The 26,759-nt window shown below is 30.1% G+C and overlaps 1 protein-coding gene across 1 annotated transcript in view; it reads left to right on the forward strand.

Annotated features, from left to right (window-relative positions):
- LOC129920268 (limbic system-associated membrane protein) overlaps positions 1 to 26,759 on the forward strand; it is a 100,074-nt gene that overhangs the window by 8,456 nt on the left and 64,859 nt on the right. The window contains exons 3-4 of the mRNA XM_056001572.1: positions 18,249 to 18,599; positions 18,982 to 19,251. Of these exons, the coding sequence (XP_055857547.1) occupies positions 18,249 to 18,599; positions 18,982 to 19,251 (621 nt within the window). The remainder of the gene's footprint in view (positions 1 to 18,248; positions 18,600 to 18,981; positions 19,252 to 26,759) is intronic.

A 26,759-nucleotide genomic window follows, 5' to 3' on the forward strand; every position in this document is an offset into this window, starting at 1 on the left:
GGAGTAGTCAGGTTTTAGTTTTGTTTTTTACCTCTAGAGGACGTCTTATTAGATTTTATGTGATGTCTTATATAGCCATTAACCAGCGGAAAAGCGATAGGCTTCCAACGATTCCTCATTTATAAAATTGCGATAAATAGGTTAGGAGTTATGATGTCACCGATGAACAAACTATGCGTGTGGAGTAGTTCTTAAGCTGGAGCGAAAACTCCTTTTTTCGAATTTCAAAAGTTGCGAATGGTTATGACTAAAAAGGATTTAAGAAATAATCAAAAACGGTTCATATCTTCTGCCTCCACATCGGCTCTAAAGGTTAAAAAAAAGTTTAAAAAAATTAGTATTTTTACAAAAAAAAAAAAATTACCACCCTAACATCTTTTTTTTTTAATATAATGGCCTTACCCAACTCTTGTATGAGCTAAATACCTGTTACGTAGAAGAAAAGTCATTCTATTTCGATAAAGACACGTTTTGAAATTTTTAGAAATATAGCAAAAATCCTATTTTTACGATACTTCTTCATTTCTATTGACTATTTGGTATTTTTTTTTTTTTTTTTTGTCAAAAATAACAAGTTAAAAAATGAAGTTGGCACAATCAGTAAAATTTTTATGAATGCGCTGAAGTCTTAAAAATCAGTTAATCAAGAGGGTTTTGACTATTTACCATTTGTCAAAATCATTTGCACGGTCATTTCTTGACGAAAATTAATGAAATTTAGGACACTGAAGCATATAAGTATGAAAAATACGAAAAAACCTACAACTTTTATTTATTCAAAATGGTGGTTCCAAAATGGCGGACAGAATAAGAATTTATAGAATTTTCTTTTTCAAAACTGTATACAAGCTAGGAAATTAGATAAATTTGTACTAAAAAGATGTTTGCTCTAGGATATACATTAGGGTGTGTCAAAATGCAAAAGTATGGAATTTTCAAATGCAATAGCTTTTAAAAGTTGCATTGTTTATCAAAATTAAATCATGAGTTTACAATTTTAATTTTAATTAATATCTTTGGCTCGCTCAAAATATAGGAAGAAATCGAAGAAATTTGGATTTTTAGAGGTTTTTGAAACATATGTTTTTTTTTTAATTGCTCCGTTTGGATACAAAAAAAATATATTGAATATTTTTAGGCTTGCACATGAAAGATAATTCCAAGAAAAAACTTTTAAGCTTATATTTGTTGGAATTATTGAACACTTTGTAAAGAAGTTGCGAAATATTAAGTGAAGGAAAAAAAATCATTTTTTCATATAAAATCGTTTTTTTTTTTTTTTTTCTTAACAACTTCAACCGATTTGAGCGAGCCAAAGAAGAACGATATTATAATTTTTTTTTACATATTATTAAATCTCAGGCCCTAATACAACTTTTGACCACTATTACATTTGAAAATTAGAGTACTTTTTTTCCCATACAAAAGTGACACACTCTAATATACATACATAGGTAGAACTGTTCATATACAGTGAAAAAAATTAAATTTTTTTTTTAAAGAGACCAAAGAGTACCAATGTAGTAAAACGCACTTTTAGACCTTTTTTATGCTATTTTTTGGATTTTTTTTGTTTATGTTATCACAATTTTTTAAATCTTCATTATAAAATTGATTGATTATTTAGATCCTATCTTTAAAACTAAGTTTCAATTTTTTTAATAATCAAGTAGTTATTTTAAAAAGGGGTTGATGAAATAGTTTTAATTTTTTCTTTTTCGAGGTTTATTAATATTTTCTTAAAAACGGCATAAAAATTTAATTTTCTTACATTTTTTTTTTTATTTCTTATAGAATTTCTTAAAAAATAAAATTTAAATTATTCTTGAATTTTTATTATTTAAAAATACTTTTAGACTAAAGATATTTTTACTATAAGAGAACCTGAGTACGTGCGAGCCAGCCGAGGACTTAATTTTTTTTTTTCAAAATTAATTGAAACCCAATATTAACTAAAACATCATGAAAAAATGTGTAATTCTCAGCCTTTAAAACTCTACAGGTATAGTTCTATTTTATGTTAGTTAAAAAAAAAAAACACCACTTAAACACGAATTATTTAATTTGCAGAAAAGCATAAAACAAAAGACAAATTTTTCATTACGTAATGAGGTTGTAATAAAATTAATTTCAAATAAACCCAATAATTTTCCTTTGTAAAATGTACTATTTCAAAGTTCCAACTAAAAGGGAGAAAAATACAATATTTTAATTCACTAAACTTAATTGCTCTTTTCACTTTTTTGTTTAATAAAACCAACTTTTAATTTGTTATTTTAATTGAAATGGCATATTCGTGTTAAATATCACTCAATTTTTTTTTTTTTTAATTTAGAAAAAAAAAAGCATTTTAACCTAAAAATTTGCCATTTTACAAATAACTAGAAACCATACACTACACATTGCATTTTTAATAATTCCAAGAATTTACATTCAATTCCTGTTTAACATGAAACAAATTTTTACATGAAAATATCATGCAATCAACTATTTTAAAATTCAACAAGAAAAACCTCATTCGAAAAGGTATAACGTTACATTAATAAAAAAAAAAATATTAAAAACCATGATCCTCCTTACTTGTTCGCACTTGACAAACATAACAACAAAAAAAAAAAAATCTATGTTTTCAATGAATATTAAATTCAAAACAACCTTCCTGATACCGATAAAAATAAATACAAGGCTTATCCTTGTCCATATTATAACATAGAGAACCCCTTAACAAGCTTATTTATTTTTAATGACAAACATTCAATAACGCCATTTTGATTTTTTTTCCACTTTAAGGCTCCTCTTACTGACCACGCATTTACAGGTCATTAGAAATGAAAAAAAAAAAAAATAAAAATTTAAAAATAAAATCTCGTCTACAATCACTCGTCGCCTTATCGTTCTTTGCTCTGCTAACAAAATCACTCATAGTCAAGTTAAGTCCTTAATTATGCAAAGCCAAACATACGAGTACTACCTACCCTAACCAACAGTTTCTAATAACAGGAAACACGATGGTTAAAATAAATTACTTAAAAAATTATATTTAGAAAAAAAAATTATATCCTCGTCGCGGTGCGGTAATAAAATATTTTATCTCGACGTCATGCGAACAAATAATACGTTTCGCCATTTAATTCTGGCGGTGGCACCAATGCACCATCCGCTAGCCCCCATCCTTTTGCCAATGATGGAGATTTAAGAGGGTTTTTTTATTTATATTTTTAAACTAAAGACGGGGGGGAAGAGAGGGAGAGAGAGCAAATGTCACATTAAATATGCATTGTTTGACATAAAAGCGAAGCATGCACACACAAAGAGGTGCGCTGAAGCATGCCACCTGCGGTGCATACTAATGCAGGCATATATTTCAACATCGGACAACCGGGAACCTGGGGACCTGTGAGCTGTTTGGGAGAACCTCGTCGGAACAGCCAAAGCCAAAGCAGAGGTACCATAAAATCCATGCATCAAGTCTTGGAAACGCTTTGTATACACGCAGTGGTTGTACGTTTGTTCGGTTGGTTGAGTTAGCTCTCTAGCTGAATGGTTGGTTTGCTGGTTTGATCATCGTCCTTAGAGAGAAAGAGTAACCTGCTATTTGAAGTTGTTATAAGGGGTTGTTTCCTAAACATGGTATTTTTTTTCCTGACCCATCCTTTTCCTGCCTGGCAGCCAGCGGACGATGGACAATCTGGATCTCAATTCTCAAAAGCGAAAGACGACGACGACCACCACCACCATGAATGCGAGGGATGGCGACGACATTTGTTAAAGAACTTTAAAGCACGCAACGCAGGAATTTTAGAACTTATACCAGGTGTGGAATTGAGCACAGGGACGTACTTTCTCATAATGGGCATTTCGGTACAAAAAATTGCGATTCGGGAAAAAAATATATTTTTTACACATTTTTGTTCAATGGTATAAACTGGTATAAAACACAAATTCTTATTTAATTTTAAAGAAAATAATTAGTTAAATTTGATGAGAGACAAGAATTAAAACTTCTCTCTATTTTCCTAATGCTGGTACTGTTTTCATCATAAATTAATGGTAGACAAATCCCTTTAGTGCAAGCTCATTGAAAAAAAAAGAAAATAGACCAATAACTGTAATTTGGTCTAAATGTTTATGTCTTATGCAAATTTATCAAATAATATTTGTAATTAAAACCTTAAAACACATTATATGCTAAATAAATCAAATTTTATTATTAATTCGATACAATGGGTCAAATTTGTCTTGATTTTCCTTTAAAAAAAGTACTTTTATACCAAATTATACCAATCAGACGATTAAAAAAAGCAAAGAAGCATGGCTATTTAAATAAATTTAAAGAACAAAATGTACTTTTTTAAATATGTTAAGAAAAATATTTAATTTTTATACCAGTCATCTCTGCAAATGGTATAGAGTCCATTCGAGTGTTGAATTGAATTTAATTATACTTCTAAGCTACAACGAAGAAACAATATACTAAACATTCATACATTCGTTCTGTGTTCACCATGGAATTTAGCCAATTTGAACTTTATACCAATTAGTAGAAAAAATAAATAAAAACCAGTAAAAAAAAATCTTCGAATTCACCTTGGCATGAAAATCTATCCGAATTAAGCGAAAAATAAAAGTGGAGTAATTTTTTATCTATGCCAGTTGGGTTAATAAGACACAGTCGCTGTTCATGTTTACAGTTTATAAGAATCAAAGAATTAATGAACTTAAATTTATGCTCTACAAATTAAAACTTACTTTTACAGGGGGGGGGGGGGGGGGGGGAATACTTTATTTTTATACCAATCATATTTTCCAAAGTTCTTAAAAGCTTAAAATTTTAAAGTTTTATATTTCCTTAAAAATATTCGGACAGAGTTAAAAAATATGTGAATTATTACCTCTAAGCCAGTTCTAATACCAATAACTTTATGAAGTTTTTTATCAGTCTCATTTGGACGAAACTTTTTAATAGGTTAACTTAAAATTATGATTTGTAATGAATCAAAAGTCTGACAAAAAATATACCTAGATGTTGGTTTTGCTCTTAACTCAAATATTTGAGCTATTCTTTACCAAAAGGTGGACAAATATGTAAATACTTAAATGTACTATATTTGAAAAATACGTTTAAAGAGTTAAACTTCCTTAGCACGTATTTATTTACGTTAAATAAATTGCAACAAAACTTTTAGACCAATTATGTTAGCTGATTTATGCGGAGAGTTCCTAAAAATTATGAGATGTGGTTTTTTCTGGAGGCAAATTTTTGTATTGCATGAGTTTATACCAATCAGCGTAATTAAGTTAATTTAGAACGACTAAAATTTTAGATTTTTTTTTAATTTTAAATGGTTAAAAAATATTTTATACCAATTAACCAACTATCCATTCAAACAAAAGTTTAAGTATAGTCGGTTTAAGTATTGTCGACGTGTGATCATGTACCTACACAGAGAAAAATAGACCACATAAAATAGAACAAAAACAATAAGATTTCTCTATGGTTTTCATCCAAGAAGGAAACCTTATTAAAACAATCGGGTTTCCCGGAGACTTCAAATCATTAGTCGCCCACCTTACCACCTGAACCAACCCGCCATGAAAATATTGATCGCGATTTTTGTTCTAGCGCTAAGTTGCAAAAAAAATCAACTTTTCAGTCAAATTTTAATAAGATTTTCTCTATAAAAATAATAAGAAATCTCCTTAAAAAAACCTTATTAATCGTTGATTTTAATAAGATTTCCTTATGAAATGTATGGACGGTAAAACAATATGGCAATCTGTTAGTTTTTAGCGGGTCATATTTTTCTCTGTGTACATCATGTACAAAACATCACTTTGCACAATTTTACTCAAAGTCGGCTTTATGGGTTAAACAAGTTTAAACCAGTCATCGTGTCACAAAAAGTTGATAGTGTTTATACCAATAATCGACATAAGATTTTATACCAATTAACTTAAAAGTTAAGATAATGTATTTTACTAACTTATACCAGTTTATACCAATCACAGAGAATATATGGTTCATTATACTGAAATCGAAAATAACTGCGCCCAAAAATACTTAAACTTTGTGTATACCAAACATATTTTTCTACAAACCAGTCTAAGTTTTTACTCCCCAGGACGTAAAAAACCCTCTTAAACTTTTATAACTTCTTACACCTTTTTAATCTCATATAACGCTTTGAGAATATTTCTCTACGAACAACTTAAACAATTTTGAATAAATTTTACACTTTTTCGAAGAAGTTCTGAACTTCCAAAAGAGACTTTTCAACTCTTTGCGCCTGATTGAATGTGTTTTTTTACAAACAACCCTGCCGCTTTGATGAACGACGATTTCCATTCGAGTGAATTAAAGGGAAAAATCACCTTTGTCGCTGTTAAGACCGGGGTGACTCTATTTGCTCACATATCGCACCTTCTCTACGGCTACCACGATATAAATAACCAAATAGATTAGCGGTCATAGATTAACTAGACGACGTCACTTCGAACAACTTCCCTTTCCTTTAGCAAGCTACTAACCTATTGTTTATTTTATATTGTAGGCTTAAAAACGTGTCTGTGTGTATTTTTTTAAAATGCATCTGTGTGTTTTTTTTTTTTTTTTTTTGTTAGAAAAAAGGGAGAATAAAAACAACTTGTATCGAAAAGGACTAGAATTTTTTAATTAATTGTTTGCGTGAGTATTTTCAATTTATCAATTTATTAATCATCGAGCGAAGAAATAATTATTCTTCCTTTAAAGCAATAGAGAGAAAGTATAAGGATGAGGCTTGAAAAGTTTTTCTTAACTTTTTTTCTCCTTCTGTGTTTTTTTCGTGTTGTGTTGTTTTTAAGAGGAAGAAAAAAAAGGAGTCATGTTGTATCAACGGGAACTGAACTTAAGGAGCTTTTTATTTTTTATTTTTCAAACTTTATAAAGGAATGGGTTTGACATTTAACCTGTGTTAATTTTTCATGTTCTTCAGGTTTTTTTTTTATCTTCATTCTTCTTTTTTGTGTTTTTTCTTTTTTTAAGTCATGAAGCTTGAAGACAGTGGATTTATTTTCTATTATTAACCTGTCGAGAGGATACCTTTTGAAAAATGTTCTTGGATAGTGATAAAGACTCTAAACACGCATTCGACAGATACAAACAACAGAGAAAAAAAAAACTGAATACCGTTTGCTTCTCAGTGACATAAAGGGCATTATAAGAAGTATTAATGAAGTGGACATTTCGAGGAGGAAATTGTTTTAATCGAGGATAAAAGATTATTATTGCGTGCGTTGTGTGATGGTGTTTGAGAAAAAGATATTTTTAGAAAAAATATCTGATTAGATAGATTTGACTTGTAATAGGTTTTTGTTTTCTGTTCTGATAGAGGGGGAAGCTATTTTTAAAAACGGACAACTAATGTGGGTAATTATTTTAAAAATAAAATTTGTACGTGGGTTTTGGGTTGTAAGGTAAATATATAAAAATAGATTAAAGAGTATTTAAGGTCATATTTTTTTGAGATAAATGTGGGTTTAATTTATAATACAATATTATTTATGCAAAAAAACTAATTCTTTTGTGTTGTATTTTTATATTATAACATATCACATAATATCCCATAAATTAGCTACTTTTAGGTTCATTGTGTAGCTTTGACGAATATTTAAAATAAATTTTTGAAGTTTTATACACAGTTTTCAAATTAAATTAACTTAAAGAAGAATATAGATGGAATTCGTATCAATTTTCCTCAATTTTATTTAGCAAAAACTGTTAAAACAAACGAAAACAGTAAGATTATAAGAACCCCCCGCCCCCCCCCCCCCCCCCCCTCCCATTTTTTAGTGCGAATAGCATCAAAATTCAACTGGTTACTTACTTAAGAATACAGCGATTTTAATCAGTTTTGATTTTTAGCAACAAATATTACGCATACGCCACAGTGACCCTTTGAATTTTACTCTACCAAAAAAAAAAATTAATTTGATTTGCATTTTTTTGACCATTCGGTGACTTAAAAAATTAAGTACACTAGGATTCTCATGAATCAAAAAAAATTGAATAAAAAATTTTTTTTTAAATCAATTTTTTTTTTAATTCAAATTTTTAAAACAAGGCCTTGATTTTTTTTTTTAATTTTGGGTTTATATGTTCAATAATAAATAAAAAAAAAAAACAATTTTTCAAAAACGAGGCACAGCTTTAAAAAAAAGAACAGTTCAACTCAAAGATCACCAAAAATCTATTTTTGTTTTTTTTTTTATTTTTTAGGTTTTTTAAAAATACATAAATATTATGTCGAAAAACAAATAGGCTATTGATTATGTCGAAAAAAAACATGGTAATAAGGAACTAAGACGTTCACCGGTTTTTATTGCAGGAATCGTTCAATGGGTTATATGAGAAGATAAAACCGCGGAGTGCTATAAAATGAGAAGGTGGAAATTGAAGATGGGGGTGCAAAAGCCCCCTTTTTGGTTTTTTCAATAAATCTCGTAAACCAAGAAAAATTTTTAGATATTGCTTATCAAACTTTTTGTAGAGAATTGAATTTCCTATTAGAATAATGTTTTTTTTTTTTTTTTTTTTTGAGAAAAAAATTCCATATCAAAACAGTCGAAATAGTGGAGTAACTAAAGCTCAAAAATTGGCAATATTAGGGAACCCGGCCGAACAGCTTAGAATTTGATGATCTTTTTTTTCAAACGTCGGTAATTAAAAATACTTTAAAGTCTATAGATTAAAAATTGCCGGTGTTGCCGTTTTGATTTTTTAAATTTAATTGAAGATTTTTGTGAACAAAAACAAATTTTTTTCAAAAATTTTTCTTAAATTTCATAAATTAATTGATGCCAAAAGATTGTCTAGGAAATTCAAGGAAAAAAAATATATGGGAGTGAGGGACAATCTTCCATCGTTCAAGCGATAGATGCAATTTTCTTATTAATTGACTTCAAATACAAAAAAAAAATATTTGAACACAACGGCAACACCTACAATATTCAAATATACATTTTTTAAAAGCTAGAAGCTAAGTCATATATGTAAAATTAAAATTAAGTTAATTGAATGAACGGCTTTTGAAAGAATGGTAATTGAACTCAGATTTTTGAAAAAAAAAAATTATTGAAAAAATTTTAACATTTCGTGTTTTAAACTTGGTCGTAATATAAAATGCATTTATTTTCAAATTTTTTTGGCCGCATTTATTATGATTTTAAATTATAAAAGGAAATGTCAATATGTATTACGGTTTATGAAAAAAATTAAAAAGTATTTCATTTTCGAAGAACTTTTTTTAATAAAAGTTTTGAAAAAAAATGTAACTTATTTTTTTTTTTAAGTTCAACATCTAAACATAAAATTATTTTTTATTCATTTAATAACCCTTACTGTTGAAAGTAAAAACGCAAAAATTTAAAGTTCCTATTTACCAAAGTCTTTGAGAAAATTAATTATTTCAATGCAAAATTTCAGTTTTAATAAAAAAAAAAACCATTGAAATGAAGTAATTTTTCATTTTTTTTTTCAAAAGTGTGATATATTTGACCTTTTTTGCTTCGAAATTCAACTGATAATATTTATGGCCAAAAATTTTTTTTAAATAAATTCATATTTTATTAGAAAAAGTTTGGAAAAAAGTCATTTTAAATTTTTCTAATAACATTTTTTTTTTTAATTCTGAGTTTGAGGACCATTTTTTCAAAAAGTCTTGATTAAATTTAGTGGATTTAAATTTAAGAGATAAGAATGAGCTTCTGGCTTTTTAAAAATGTATTTTAAAATATTGTAGGTGTTGCCGTTGTTTTCTAAATATTTTTTTTGTGTTTGAGGTCAGAATGTTAGAAAATTGCATTTATTGCTTAAACGATGGAAGATTGTCCCTTACTGACTTTTATATATTTTCCTTAAATTACCTAGAGAATCTTTTGCTATCATTTGTTTTATGAAATTTAAGCAAAAAATATGGTTTTGTTAAAAAAAATTAATTTTAATTTTAAAAAAAACAATACGGCAACACCGGCAATTTTTAATCTATAGACTTTAAAATATTTTTAATTACCTACGTTTGAAAAAAAAAATCGTCAAAATCAGAGCTGTTCGGCCGGGTTCCCTAATAATTTGCTTTAGTTACTCTACTAAAACAATCATACAAAAAATATTAAAAAATTCGTTTTTTGAGTTTTTTTTTTTGGTTTTTTAGTTGTATATTTTTTTTTTTAAGAAAAAAAGAAGATAAAATTTCCTTCAAAATGGTGGGCTCACTAAATTATTTCATTGAAAATTAACCGAAGTATGGCCATTTGAATCTATCTTTTTTCGTATTTTCAATTTTACTCAAGTAAAACAGAAACATTTGAGGGGAAAGTACGATAACTTAAGAACGAATAAATAATAATGACGTTTTGTAGAGGAGTTAAGTACAATCATTGTTGACTATGGAAGGGGGATCTATTTCCCCCAGTTTTGGCGGGGATGGGCAATTTTCTGAAAAAAATACTTAATATAAAAAAAAATTATTAAAAAACAGCGGCAACACTTACAGTTATGAATCATTTTTTTTTTAAAGCTCTAATTCTACACTTAATATTGAGTTATGCTGTGTGTAGATTTTTACTAGGTTTGTTACAAGATATTTCTTTTATAAAATGATTTTTATGGTTTAATATAAATACTTGTTTTATAACAAACTTCAGAAAATTTTCCCTATTACCTTTCCTTCAATTTAAAACATCCTAGAAACTTCCTGCACTAACCTAACTTAACCAAACCAGGTTTCATTTTTTGTATTAATCGTAAAATAGACTATTTTTGTATTCTATTTCCATCCAAAAAAAACTAAAATTAGCATTTCTACTATTTTAAATAATGTCGACCTTAACATTAAAAAAAAGAATAGATATTTCCATCCTACACAAAACTTAAACTAACCCCTGCCCTCAAAGCATCTGAGAAAACATAACATAAATTACCAAAACAACCTGCCACAAAAACAACTCCGACACGTTTTTCATTTTAACAATAATAATTCATCACTATAACCCCAACACACAACATCTATCTATTACCTACAAGTTGACCACACTAAAATCTACAAATCCAATGTCCAAAGAAGCACTACTTCATTCATCAAATACAAATTATGTTACATTCCGTATCCTTTTTATTTTTTGTAAAGGATAAATACCTAAACACAAATTATTATTATTATATTATATACATAACCATTAAATAAACTTAAATACAAAAAAAAAGAAGAAAAAAAAAGAAACGAAAAACAACAAATAAATTGACGAAAAACATTGTGATTACAAAAAAAAAAAAAAAAAACAAGCCACAAAAACTCAAAACTATGTAAAAACGAGGTCAACATTAACAAATACTCCAGGATGAATCATCAACAACTGTCATAGGGATCAAAAATCTGTCTCTCATTTCTATCTCATTCCCTCTTTTTGGGAAAAAGAAAGAAACAAAAGAAAAATGTAGAAAAATTACTGAAGCATAAAATAATTTAAATTAATTACACCAGGACATCAAATATTACGAAAATCCTTTATTTTCATTTAAAATATTCAGAACCACTACTAGCTGAAGCTAACACCACTCCAAATAAACACTAAATGCCTGGGTGGGTGGTTTTTGTGTGTACGTGTGTAAGATAAAGCTTAAATGTTAACTCTTTACATATAATATAATGATGTCCTGGAAATATCAGCTGACTCATTCCCTTTTTATTTTATATGCGATGCCCACTCAACTGTTATTGTCTTGGAATATAAATGGTGTGCAAAGTATCCGATTATCATAACCTAACATGCGGTTTGAAGGACGAAAAAGGATACAAAAGAGAAAAAAGGACCTCCAGAGACAAAAAAAAATGAAAAAAAAAATGTGAAAGGTTACCAATGCCAAACATACTAAATCTACATACGCCTTGAACCCATCATCTCTCTCACCCGTACCCTCCCAAAAAAAAAGGACGAAACTCTGTTTACTGCGAAAGATGTAATTAATTAACACCTCACCGCTAACACCAGGGATTTTTGCCTAACTTCGTCTTTCTATATTCCATGAGAGTTGGTTGAGAGATGGTAGAGGTATAGTCCAACTTTGTTATTGCCTAGATAAGGATTGGGGTGTCCTTGTGAGTGGGGTTGCTTGTGTGTGTTTATGTTGGTGTGTCTGGGAGCCAATCCTTTGCTTTTTCCTTGTCACCCAAGGCTTGAATCGTTTTAGCCCATCCGGTTTGGACTTTTTCGTTGTCGTGGACATGATATAAGCCAACACTACCTTCATTGTAGTCCTTTTTTGTGCAAAGGAGTGGTTAGCTTCCCAATTTTTCTTCCTTCTCCCCTCTCTCTTTCTTATCAACGACTAAACCTTTTTTTTACCACTCGCATTTGTAACGACCATCAGCTTTTGAAATGAGAAAATAAATGAAAATGAAACAAAACACGAAACGACAAAAAAGGATAATAAAGGATCAACCCCAATAAGTTTAAGAGGGGTGAAGGAGAGACCTCTTCCAAGGAATTAACTCTTTCATGGATATTGATAATTTACGCCAGCTGATGCCACACACCATACCTATCGCATTTAGTTGAATGAGAATCTTCTTTTCTGGTGGTGTTATAGGCAGAGGCACCTCTCTATACCATACGCTATTATCCTGTGCTAAATTTGATTGCTTTAGAAATGTCCTATAGGGCATCACAGCAATTGTCATAAAATAAACGCCATAAGATACAAACTGCCACAATGGCATTGGAAGACGAAGACTCGAAGTCGATTGATTTTTTTTTTTTTTCTTTTATTTATTTAGTGTCGCCTTTCAGTATGTTAACGCGAATTCCTGGCAAGGATATATTCATGCGTTTGAATGTACTTACTCGTATATTGTACACTCATACACATACAAAAAAAAAAAAAAATACGCAAAAGCGGGTAATGTTTATTTCATTTGGCCTTAATGAAAGTTATAAGGAAATACACCAGCTTAAGAAAGATATAGGAAATTGAGGAGAAAAAGGACGAAGAAGAAGAAAAAAAAATAAAGGAACTTATCTTGGAAATAGTGCTAAATGACTTTGCCTTAACTGTCTTCCCGGCCTTTTTATTACTATTATTTTATCCTGCCGAAAAGCAAATAGAATATAAAAGTAGGATATGCCAAATTCATTCGGGCCATATTGACACACACTATGGCATTGGCATGTGATGGTTTTGGCTTTAACTTTAGCCTTAGCTTTGCCATCCATCGACAAACGACATCGTCGGTCGGAGTCGGCCTCGACTTCAATTCGACTTAATGATTCTAAATAATCATTAAGGGTTGGTTCTGGTGGTGGCGCTGGTGCTAGTAAATGGCGACGAAGACTATCATGGCGGTGCGCTGGTGGTATTAGATTGATATGGCAAAGGTTAAATGGCTCAAAAGGATGTTGATGAATTTCTTACAAATATACCAAAAATACTAATAAAACAGAAGATGCGGAAAAGCTTAGTGGTTGTTAATTTGTTTTTTTTTTTTTTTGCTATAGTCTAAGATGATGGTGCTGAAGGCCATTTAAACGTTAGTCTTTTTTTTTGAATATTTTGTTCTTCATTTTTTATTTAAGAGACAAATCATTTGCAATCGAGAAAGAAAGAGAATTGAGGGATTATGTGCTATTATAGAAGGAAAATCAGATTGACAGAAGATAGAGCAGAGAGTCTATTTAAAAAGTCGTTAATCTATTACATTAATTTGGTATTTGTGTGGAATCTCAATGAATATAATAACAAACACGAGCATGAATGAAAAGAAAATGCGAAGAAATAAATTTTAGGAAATATTGAAAGATGTTTCAAGGTCAATTTGATTGACTTTATTGATTTTATTTATAAGTATAAGGAGAAGTTATCTTTGGTCTCGGAAAAGATTAATGGCTTTAAGTAAGTAAGCATATGGCTGATATTTTTTATCTTAAAATTAATTGTAAGGATGTTATAACGTAACTTGAATAAAAAATTTAGTTTTTGTGTGAAAAATTACAAATGTGAACAAATAGAAATACATTTTTGAAAATTTTAAATGACAACAGAGTTGAACTTGTACCTATCCTAGGATTGAAAAGGGTAATTTTCAAATTTCCAAAAATTCTGGATGTTTCAGAATTTTCTGTTGCAATAAAACGTTTTAATTATTTACAAAATATTTACATCTGAAAAAAAAACGGCCAGAAGTTATATTCCCCACATTTCGACCAACCCGTTGTATCACTGGCAGAAGAAGAACTGTCATCTTTGTGCGAATAAAACACTTTCAGAAGGCTTCTGAATGATTCCGGATATGCTTTTAAACTGCCAATCGAAAACGACATTAGTTTTAGATTCGTAGAGCATTTAACTAGCACCTAAATAAATTATACCGAACCCTATTTTTATACCAACAGTTTGAGGCATTTTCTGGTAATCAAGGGGCACGGTAGTGCCCAGCCAAGTTCTCTAGCAACTTTGGCACTACACCCTTATTTACAGGAAACAACTCAGGCCATTTTCGACCCCCCTCTAACTTCCACATCAAAGATGCTAGAAATTTCAAACTCACTACATTTGTTGAGCTGGTCGAAGCCAAACACCTCACAAAATTTCAGCCACCTACGATGAGTAGTTTCTGAGATATAGGGCTTCAAAAATCGCAAAAACCGTAACTGACTCACTGACTCACTGATTCACTGACTCACTGACTCACTGACAGATCATCAAAATTATGGAGTACTTCCCGATATCGTAGAAACTTGAAATTTTACACGGTGATAGGACTTGTGGTGTATACAAAGGAAAAAATCGAAAATTTGAGATTGTCAATTCAGGGGGCGTGGCATCCGCCCATTCCCGCTGAATTTTCATCAAATATTATAGAGCACTTCTGATAGTCGTAGAATCTTGAAACTTGGTAGAATGGTAGAGCTGGTAGTTTATACAAAGGAAAAAATTTAAAATTTGAGAATTTCAGCCAGGGGGCGTGGCATCCGCCCATTTCCGCTGAATTTTCATCAAATATTATAGAGTGCTTCTGGTTATCGTAGAATCTTGAAATTTGGTAGAATGTTAGAGCTGGTTATTTATACAAATTGAAAAATTTAAAATTTGTGAATTTCAGCCAGGGGGCGTGGCAACTGCCTATTTCCGGTGAATTTTCATCAAATATTATAGAGCATTTCTAACTTTCGTAGAACATTAAAATTTGGTAGAATGGTAGACCTGGGAGTTTATACAAAAGAAAAAATTTAAAATTTGACAATTTTAGACAAGGGTCGTGGTAACCGCCCATTTTATCTGAGCAATACCTTGCAAAAAGTAGTGAAATCACAACAAAAACATTACTGTTAAAAAAAGAGCCAAGTTCTCCTATGTTGAAGTTATGCTAGCACAAAAAGTACTGAAATGTAAAAGTGCACCAAGTTCTAAAGCTTGGCTTTAAATTTGTATACATAAAATGTTGATTGTTTACTTGGCAATTTTTCAAATAGCTTTAAAAATCGGTAATTTAAAAAAAAAATGGTCAAGAGAACAATCAACATTTTATGTATACAAATTTAAAGCCAAGCTTTAGAACTTGGTGCACTTTTACATTTCAGTACTTTTTGTGCTAGCATAACTTCAACATAGGAGAACTTGGCTCTTTTTTTAACAGTAATGTTTTTGTTGTGATATATCTTACATTAACTTTTTCCAATTTTATTTTTTTATTAATTTTGAATAGATAATGATTTGAATGATTATAATATTTACAAAATTGAACATTAATATGAAAATTATGTGTATAAACAATAAATAGATGTCTTATAGCTTTTTCTCTTTTAAAATGCATTAAAATGAAATCCTTGAAATTTAAAATTTTGATAACAAAATAACTCAACAATTTTAATGAATTTTTATATGAACAAATATGCCTTTCTTCCGTTTTACTGGTGTACTATTACATAACAAAATGTGGGTCGCACGTTCTCGATTTCTATGAGAAATTTCATAACATTGATTTAAGTTGATAAGAAATTTATAAAAAATGTAAAAAAAGGCAACTTGTTTTTCAAATTAAAAAATTATTCCATTTAATTTCTTGTATAAGAAATTTTTAATTTTTAATTTTTTTTATTTTAAAAGTACCTACTTACCTAAGAACTTTTTTGGAAAACCCAAAAAAGCCTATTTTTTAGAAACACCTTGTTTTTTCCCCTCTCTTGATTTCATTGCATTGTATTCTTTCCATACTATTCTTCCTCTGAAGCAAGTAAATTGTGTATAAATTTTGTTTAATTTTTTTTAAGTTGTTTAAGCTGCCTATTACGATTTCATCGTTTGACATGAACTTCCCAAGTAACAATATGGCTTGCATAAGGTCCAATTTCTTCGATTCGACAAGCTATAGTTTGCATAGGTTTCGTTTAAGGGGTTATATCTAGTTGTAAGTGCAAAAAAAACCTTCTTTTTTGTGGATTTTTTGTAAAGAGGCATTTAATTATATAAACCTAAAGAATACATATCCCTATAGCAAATTTAATGTATAAAAGAATTCGCTGTGTATTTAAAAAAATATTGGGTTCCGTTATTTTTGTAGTAGATCTCCTAGACGACCTCCAAAAAAAATGTGTCTGGCGGTGAGCACGATTACTCCGGAACGGCTTAACCGATCGGCTTGAAATTTTTACTGAATTTTTTTTGATACTTTTGTCAGGTAATGAACGAAGGAAAAAGGTTTTTGACAATAATTGGATTTTTTATGCCATTTTAAAGTGTAAATTTTCGTGAAAAAAACGATTTTTGTCTTTGAGAAGCCGCCATTTTGTCAAAAATCAAAATTTTGACTATTCCTTCGTTCATTACCTGCATTTGTCTATCCTGGAAATGAATATTTTAGATTTTTCAATTTTGGGTGATTTGTATCAGAGATATCTTGCTCACCGCCAGACAGCTTTTTTTGGAGGTCGTCTAGGAGATCTACTACTAAATTACGGAACCCAATATTTTTCTAAATACACAGCGAATTATTTTTATACATTAAGTTTGCTATATGTACATGTATTCTTTATGTTTGTATAATGAAATGCCTCTTCACAAAAAATCCGCAAAAAAGAACGTTTTTTCGCACTTACAACTAGATATAACCCCTTAAGGCTTAATTACGCAAGTCAACCATTTTGGAAAGAAAGGAGGTCTGCTTAAGACTACCTAGAAGTGTTTAGAGGAAGCCTTTCAAATTTTAGTTAAAGAAGGCCTTCTTAAGACCTTTTTGAACCGTTCTAAGGAAGCCTCGTATTTTCAAATGGCCAGAAGGCCTCTATAAGCCCTGTTCCAAGAAGTTCTTTTAAGTATGCAATGCTTTTATCTTTTAAGTATGCAATATTTTTTTCATTTAAGTATGCAATGTTTTTTCTTAAAAATATGCAATTTTTCTAGTACATTCGAAAAAAACATTGCATTTCAATGTGAGGTATCAAGTAGCTCCCTTTTTTCCACTCATCTTTAATGTTCGAGCGTGGCCTAATATTAGAGTGCTACGCTGGTATGCGGAGGTATGTGGGATCGATTCCTGGCCGGGCCATTTGTGAAATTAAAAAAATGTGTTAAAATAAAATTCTTCCCATTTCAGAACAACAGAAAATGCATAGTAGTGGTCGAAAAGAAGAAAAACAAAATAGAAAAAAATTAAAAGAAAACAAAAAGAAAATTCAATAAAATCTTTTTTTTTATTCCTAAATTTAACATCTTATAACAACCTCTATAAGGCCTTATTATAAAATCCAATGCAAAAGATAGTTTCCTTAGCGAAGCTATAGCCTCGATAAAATGTTTCGTTGTTTTTTAAAAAGGCCTACATAACCTTATTCAAGTTAAATTGTTACTTGGGTTATGATACCTAAATTTTACAAATATAGGTAGTTATAACCAATTTCATTGAATCCACCACTTTTTTAAAAGGCCAATAATTTGTCTAAAAACAAGTGACAAAAAAATAACTAACAACACAAACTGCACTAAAACCATCATCAAATCCCATACATCCGATATCAAACACTCTACCCTCCCATCCAAATAAAAAAAAAAAACAAATCTCTTTTTAATCGACACAAGAACGAACAGAAAAAAAAATCGAATCAAAAAAAAAATCCAAATCAATATTCAAATCTATTTGATCATCTCTCCTCCTCGTTAACATGTCTACAATTTCTTTTATATTTTATCTATTTTGCTCTATTTTTTTTTTCATTTTCAGCACACAATCAACCTGTGGGATCATTCCATTTACCATCATCGTCGGACAATGACAATCCAACAATAGCACCGAAATTCCTCTCCCGAGGCCATCTATACAAAGTGATTGTTGGCGAGACCATCGAATTGCCATGTAAAGTTCAAAATCTCGGCTCATTTGTTCTGCTATGGCGAAAAGGATCCTCTGTTTTAACTGCAGGACATTTGAAAATCTCTCGGGATTCGAGATTTAAAATTGTCGGAGACTATAATCTACAGATAAATGGTGTAAAGACTCAAGATGCTGGCGATTATATTTGCCAATTGGGAGACCAAGAGAATCGTGACCAAGTTCATACAGTTGAGATTTTAGGTAAGCAAGAAGCAAGTAGAATATGGAAATTAATATCGTTATTTTTTTTAAGTCCTTTTTTTTCCTATTATAAGTCTCTGTAACGTTAAATAAAGCCCTTCCGGAGATTGTTAATGGATAAAATTTTCTATAAAATCTTTTATCCTGAAACGAAAAATCCCGATACGATACAATAAGATAGATAGCCTCCTAAGCCTCTAGCTGTCTCCCTCTGATGAATTGAAAAATTGTTTAAACATTTTCTTGTATTAAAATTTTCATTTCCGGTGGATTACCCTCGATTCTGAATGATGTGAAACCAACCGAAACAAAAAATTACACCTAACTCTCAAAAAAACCTCCACATCCTTGCTATCATCATGAACGTACATCCACCCAACAGTACCGCCCACTTTAAGAGCCCTGCCACACAATGGACAAGTGACAGCACGTAAGGGCAGTACGGTAACATTGGAATGCAAAGCATCTGGGAATCCGGTGCCAACGATTTTCTGGTTTAAAAAGGACGTCTTCTCTGGGCCAACACATCTCTCGGATAGTTCAACACTAATCTTGGAGAATGTCGACCGACATCATGCCGGCATATATCAGTGTTCAGCAGATAACGGTGTCAAGGAGAGGGTCTCCATGGACATTCAGCTGACCATATTGTGTAAGTGAAACTATTTTCCAATTTGTTAAGTTTTTTTTTTCAGAGGGGGTTTTACTCTATTCGAGTTAAAAGGATGCAAGGTGTATTTTAGTCTTTTTTTCACTTCCTTTTCCAACATTTCGACCTCGGAATTGAAAATATATACTAGAATTCTGTAGTTGCAGTTGTGTGGAATGTATCTCTCTTTGACTTATTTTTGAGGTTTTTGTAAGGGAATTCAAGCTTAAAACAGAGATGAATTTTTCGGAAGAATCGATTAGAATAGTATAGTTTGTTGGGTAAGAGACACCTTTAGTTTTTTGAACATTTCTATAGAACCACAGAAATGCTAGACTTGTTCGGTTACATGTATTCTCTCTAACTCTCTGGCTGGCAATGTTTTTGTTAAAGAATTTCCGGACATTTAACCACTGAATGTGGTTTGAAGGTTTTACTTCTCTTTTTTTATTTTTATTATATGGATTGGTCATCAACTAATGAAAGCAAATAACATAGAAATGAGTGTGTATTATTTCTAATCATTCCTTTTGTCTGTAATCAAATAAACTCAAGCTATTGGAAGTTGGAACGAATTGGTGCTTTTAAAAAAGAGAAAAATTCGATATTTTATTTAAAAGCATTTTTTCAGCTTGACTTGATTGTGGAGTTTGATTTTGTTGTTTGTTTTCAGAGTGGAAAATGAAATAGAGTCAAATACCCTTCTTTTACATTCAACGGTATTTTCAATGATGCATTTGATAAAACCATAAACCCTTAAATTCTGGTAAGCTCTTATTAGGATGATTTCTGTTATTTGTCATTAAAATTTATTTTGAATTTAAAGTATTACACAAAACTTTTTGACTAGTGAAATCGAACAAGACATTCGATTTTTTCTGCCCTGTTCGATTTCATCAGTCAAAAAGTTTTTTTTATAGAAATTAAAAGTAAATTTTTCTATAGGTTTTTTAGGCGCTGAGCTCGAATCTGAAGTCAGAAAAATTCTATCACATCATGTTTTTGAAATATTACCATGCCAAAAAACAGAAAAATAGTGTTTGGGACGTTCAAAATTCAATATCTCAAAAACTTTGCACGTTAGAGCTATTCTAGTGCTTGATTCAAATTAAAAAAGGTCAATGACCATTAGAAAAGTATAATTTGGTTTCTATGGAAAATTATTTCTCGCCTATATCACTGTCATTTACGGAAAAATCAATCTTAAAAATCGTTTTTTTGTTTTTTTTTTTTTCAATTTTTCTCAATATTTTCTTAAACAAAAGCATAGTTTTTCCACACAATCTTAAATAATAGGTTTTAATCTAAATAATTGCATTCCAAATTTTTCAAAAATCAAAAATGTTTTCGGTAACTTTTTTGATTGAAAAATAGGCTATTTTTTCAAATTAAATTCGTCAAAAATCCAAAAATTAAGTTTTTGCTCAAAAAAGATAGAAAACATAACAAAGTAATTTTTAACCAAGTTTTATTAGTTAAAATCTAACTGTTTTTGTAAAAGATAACAATAAAAAATCAAAAAATTGTATTTTTGCATTTTTTTTTTTTTCAATATTTTTGAGGTTATAGAAAAAAATTGTTTGAGTAAAAGTTGTAGACATTTAAACTACCTACAAATTCTGCATTTTATTTTTTTTCGATAGAACGTCTAATTTTGACATAAACCCACCTAACTTTTTCGCCCACCCACCCCCTTTCCCCCAATTTTTTTGTGGGCAATTTATTTTTCCCCTTTTATATACCATTTATCCTAAATTTTCCAACCACCCTTTTGCTGCTAATAATTTGTTCAACTTTTGCATTATGAAAACCGGATTGGCACTGGTCTATAAATTACCAATCTGAACAAAATATCGGCACCTAAAAGCTGAATAAATAAAAATATTTGCATAACTTTTCTGAGACACTTTATATGTTTAAGTGCAATGTATCAAAACATTTTTAAAAAATTGATTTTCTCAAAGAAATCTTGCCAACAAAAATTTCTTACTGAAAGAAAAATTCAAAATCTTTTAAGTTTTCGCAGTTTTAAACTTTTTATGTGTTTTTCTTCAAAATCTATGGATAAGTTAGAAAGACAATTTTTGTAACGATACAAATTTTTTGCTCTTTTTGTTACTTTTCGAGTTTTTGTCTATAACTTGAAAAGCAAGCCGAATTTGCAAATTCATATTGAATTTAATTCGATAGGAATATCGATATGGATCCCTTTAATTTTTTTAATTTAAAATATTGTAAAACAAGTTAAGAATAACAATTCAAAAAAAAAATCAAAAACAACATTTTTGATGTTTTTACTAATCAGTTTTAAATTTATATATACATATTAAAAATGTGAAACAGAAAAGAAAATACTGTATCTTTTAGCAAGATGGTCACAAAATTAAATACGTAGAAATATGGAGTTCAAAAACTACTGTTTTTGGTCTTTTTGAAGTATTTTTTCGAACAAATTTTTTGAAATGAAACTAATAATTTCCTCATAGAGCAAGTAAAAAGTTACTCAATAACGTATTTTTCTGTATAAAATGATGTCAAAGTAAATAAAAAGAAGAAAATAATCATTTTATACAGAAAAATACTTTATTGAGTAACTTTTTACTACTTTAAACTAAACCGACTTCCATCTGGGTTTTATGGATTTTCTCATAGTTTCAATAACCATAACTGGACTAAATTGAAATGGGGCCGTAGGCACCAGCTTTTCAATACAAAAAGAATTATCAAAATTGGTTCACTTTGTCCAAAGTTATGAGGTAACAAACATAAAAAAAAAAAATACAGACGAATTGAATACCTCCTCCTTCTTGGAAGTCACTAAAAAGTAGAAGAAAGCACTCAAAGATAATTAAAATTCTTGTTAATTCTTGACTAAAACTAGTTTTTTTTTTTTTAATTTGGGAGCTATTTAAAGAAGGCTTCATTGAAAAATATAAAAATCCTTATCCTTAGAACGAAGCAAAAAAGGTGAAAATACCGAAATTTGTCTACTTATAATTACCACAAAAACCCTGCAAAATTAGTTTAAACTATAAATCCTTAAAAGTTATAAATCGATTTTAATACAACAACAAAGTCCATTTACCCGTTTTGAAAACAAGAAAATTGGATTTTCAAATACAAAGTTTGAATTTTTTCAAGAATCTAAAATTTAAAGAATTTTTGAATCTATACATAACAAGATTTTAAAATGCAATAAAATTGAAATTGTTGAAAGCCTTTCTCATAAAAAAAAGTAGAGAGAAACAAATTTTCAAAAATAGCGCTTCTGCAAACAAAATGTTACTCATACGACACAGTGAACATTAATACAATATTGCGGTTCTTTAAAAAATCTTTACCGGCTAAAATATTTTTAACTACAAATTTTGAGTTTTAGTTAAATAAAATCCAAACAACTTTTTTTTTTTTTATTCTTCAATTACAAGAGCAAGAATATCCGACCTAGGGGTGCATTTTATTTTCTTATGGACACATTATTTTTAATTAAAATTGAGTCGTTGATAAATTGTGGATTTCGGTAGGTTTTAGCTATCAATGAGTTTCTCTTAAAATCTTACCTTAACTTGTAAAATTATGGAGGGATGCATTTTTCATATATTTTTATATGTAGAGCGATTTATTTTGAAATCAAATTCTTAATAGAAAGCATCATACAAAACGAAGTACAATTTCTAGTATCCTTCTTCCTTCAAAAAATCTTTCACTTATGTATTCTATATGTATGAAAATCCATTCATTTTCAAAAACAAGATGATGACAACCATAATGATGATGTCCATTTGGGATTTAAAATGAAAACAAAATACAAAAATGAAAAAAAAAAAACAAAAAAAAAAATCACAAAATTTCGCACAATGATGTAACCATTGGGACTTCTAGAAGGGTATTATATCCAAACCAGAGGTACAATAAAATGGTTTTTTCATGAAAGAAGAAACTTTTCGTATATTTTATATAAAATAATATATAACCCTATACCATCTACTTTACACTATACCTACATCAAAAGATATATTCTACTCTGTTGAAAGGTTAAAGTCAAGATGGAATTATTGACCTCATCTACTCGGTTCTTCGTCTTCTTTCTACTATAAAGCTTCTTGTGCAGAGAATTACCCACTTGAATTCCCGAATGTCATTCACATTGCACAGAAAACGATGATAAACTCGATGATGGTTGAAGTTGATTGGCAAGATATATGTGAGTTAAGATTGTGTTAGTGTGTGTGTGTGTGTGTGTGTGTAAAATGGTAAAACGAGGTAATTGTATATTGTACTATTATGGTGAGAGAAAATGGAACGTTGCAGGACGATGGTGCTCAAGGATATATTTTATATAGAAATGTAGGTGCCGTCTTGTGGTTTAGCTTTCGTTCTTCGTCTTTGGTCTTCTTGTAGATGTTTTGAAAGGATTGATATAGGAATCTAGCTATTGTTGCAGTTTGAAGCAATTTACTCATCTCTAGTTGTTGTATCTTTAAGGATGTATGTATGAAGTGTTTTTTATACTTTCTATTTATTTCAACAGATGTATTGATTCTATATAAAGGTAGGTGAAAATCAGCAATCCACGACGAAGTTCCATCGTGGTAAAAAAGGGTCTGAGGTTTTTGAAGTGAAAATGACTTTAGTATTTGAAACACGATGAAACCAAAAACCGACAGGAAAAATCAATTGATTATAACTATTTTGTTTTAGTCGATAGATAAATAAAAGTTATATTGTAAATAGGAAATTAAATAAACAATAATTTTGCAAAATTTCAATTAATTTCAAATTAAAAAATTCTGAGATAACGATGAAAAGATGTTCTTTTCTAAACGGGTTATATCTTTTGATCTAGAAGACATAAAAATTTGATTCAACTTAAATACAAATGTTGATAATATTACCTTTCATTTGATGTATCAGTATCACACATAACGGTGCGTGCTCTACAAGCTACACAATCTTTAATTGAAAACTTGAAAAATACCTCAAAACATCTTGTGCCCATGATATTTCGACGTGGTTGGCTTTAAAAAAAATTCTTACTTTTTTTGTAGGCATGTTAGAAATATGATTGAAGCGTCATATAAAAGGTGAAATGATAAGCTTTCAGGGGATATCAAATTTTCTATATGTTGTCATTTAAATAAATGGATTTATTGGTCTTATAAGAGAAAAAAAAATGTTTTTTTTTTTATTTTTTGATGAAAACTGATTGGGTTCAAAAATTTTTGAGGATGTTGTATGGACATGGTCGATACAAATATTTTGAGTTAAAACAATAAGCTTTCAGATGATTTAAAATTTTTGTCATATACAAAAACGGATTTAAAGGTGATGGAATAAAAAAAAGGTAGTAAAATGATTTTTTAAGGTTTCATTTCTACCACGTGTGAATTGCACATATGATTCTTTTTTTAATCTTCCATCCATTTTATTAAAACAAAAATTATCTCACTGACTTGAACTTGGTCCTTATTGGTAAAAATGATATCAACTGTCTAAAAGACTAAAACCAGCAAAAATATTACTTTAATTCTCTCTCTTCATCCTTTTCCATTCCTTTTCAATCTTGAAAATCAAGTGATTGAATGAAAATTTAAACATTCTGCAAAACACACAGCAAACAAATATAAAAAAAAAAGAAATCAAATTCAATCCAATCGAAATCCAATCCGTTCCTGGTAAATAGAATATAACACACATATTTCCTCAATAGATGTCATCTGCATGATTTGCGTTTGGTTTCATTACTCCAAATACTCTTCTTCTCTTCACACTTTTTCATATAGAAAAAATATAATCAAAAAAAAAAAACCTTCACAACATTTGAACATAATCATGACACCAGCTGACGTGTCAAAAAAAACCCTCCTAGTACGCAAATTTTACAAAAAAAAAAAATTATTTTCCCGTCATCCCAAGGATATAGAAAAAAAATCCTTCTACAAGGGACTATATTCAACAAAACAAATTGCAATCTCAGCTGTATGGTTTGGTACACAAATATCAGTACCTTCCAGAGAGGAACTTGTATAATGTTCTGAACATTGAACGACAGAAACGAAAAACGAATCACAGGATTCAGTATTCAGGCAGCACAAAAAAAACGAAAGGACGATACAAAAATAATCATAATTTAAATGTTTTTTTCTCGCCTGCATGTGCCAGAGTCAGAGTCATATCAGGAGACCCTGTGGAAACGACGACACAAAACGTAGTAAGATTATGACAATAAAAGATTTTTAATAATAAAAAAATATAAAAACAGGATACATCTCCCAAGAGACATCGCACAAAGTTGGTAAAAGAGAGAAAGAGAGATATGAAATAAGTGTGAGAATGAGACGTGAATGAGTATTCCAGGAATAGTAAACACGATATCCTTTATGACACAGCATCTCGTAAAAAAAAAGCAATATCATCATCATTCTCATCATCACCCAGCGCCCAGCATAATAATGGTGCAACAATAAAATAGAGACGACACTCACCGTAGAGTCGACGACGACGGCGAATCCTTGAATTAACACAAAACGAGGAAGCATCAAACAAAAAAAAAAAAAAAAAAAATAAAATTGAAAAAAAAAACTGATGTGCTTCTGCAAAAGATGGGTTCAGATCACACCAGAGCAATAACAATACCCGAAGATTCAAACTGATGAAATCAGCAGTTTTTCCTTCTATCGCACACTTATCCTGGGAAGACACCCTCATCCCCCAGATCGAATTATATAGGGGAACCCTTTTTTTCTACTCTCCCCCACAACACTGTCAAACAAGAAGACAACAAAAAAATATATCCTTGCACTTCGACAAAGTTCGTTCGGTTTTGCTGCTGACAAAAACCGATAAAAAAATATCTTTATATTCCTGTCTCTTTCACTTTACCGGGTAAATACTGAAAGGAAATTTCTTCAACTGGAACAAACATCTTTTGGAATAGAGAAGACACAACCACTTATACACAACAACACCTCGATGAATAGATAGATGGATGTGTGTAGTGTATAGTCAAGACCAAACCAACCTAACGTCAAGTTGTCCTTGGTCCTTGTTCGTCCGTCTATCCTATCCTCTATAACAGCAGAGAGGAGAACTCCACATCACACTGATATGCCATCGGAGTTTATCATCATTTCCGCAATATAAATGTCATTCGGGAATTCGAGTGGGTAACACTCGATGAGGTTCTTTGGTTGATGAGGTCAAAAAATCCATCTCTCGATTTTTAGCCTTTCAGGACACTACAGACTACATGGATAGCATTAATGGAGCCCATACCCACATCACACACAATGTCAGTGTTAGTGGAGCTTGAAGGAAATAGTATGTGGGTGTATGTGTGTGTTTTGGGTACAGAATTGAAAGAGTGATGAAAAGTCTCAAAGGACTCATCAAAGTGCACAGAATCTTCTGCTCATTCATTTCTGGGGATCTTTCAGATGGACGTCATCATCATCAACATCATCCTCATCATTATCATCTTCATCATCCTCGTCCTTGTCTTATTCATCTTC

This window comes from Episyrphus balteatus, chromosome 4 (genome assembly GCF_945859705.1).
Source record: "Episyrphus balteatus chromosome 4, idEpiBalt1.1, whole genome shotgun sequence".
Classification (NCBI taxonomy): Eukaryota; Metazoa; Arthropoda; class Insecta; order Diptera; family Syrphidae; genus Episyrphus; species Episyrphus balteatus.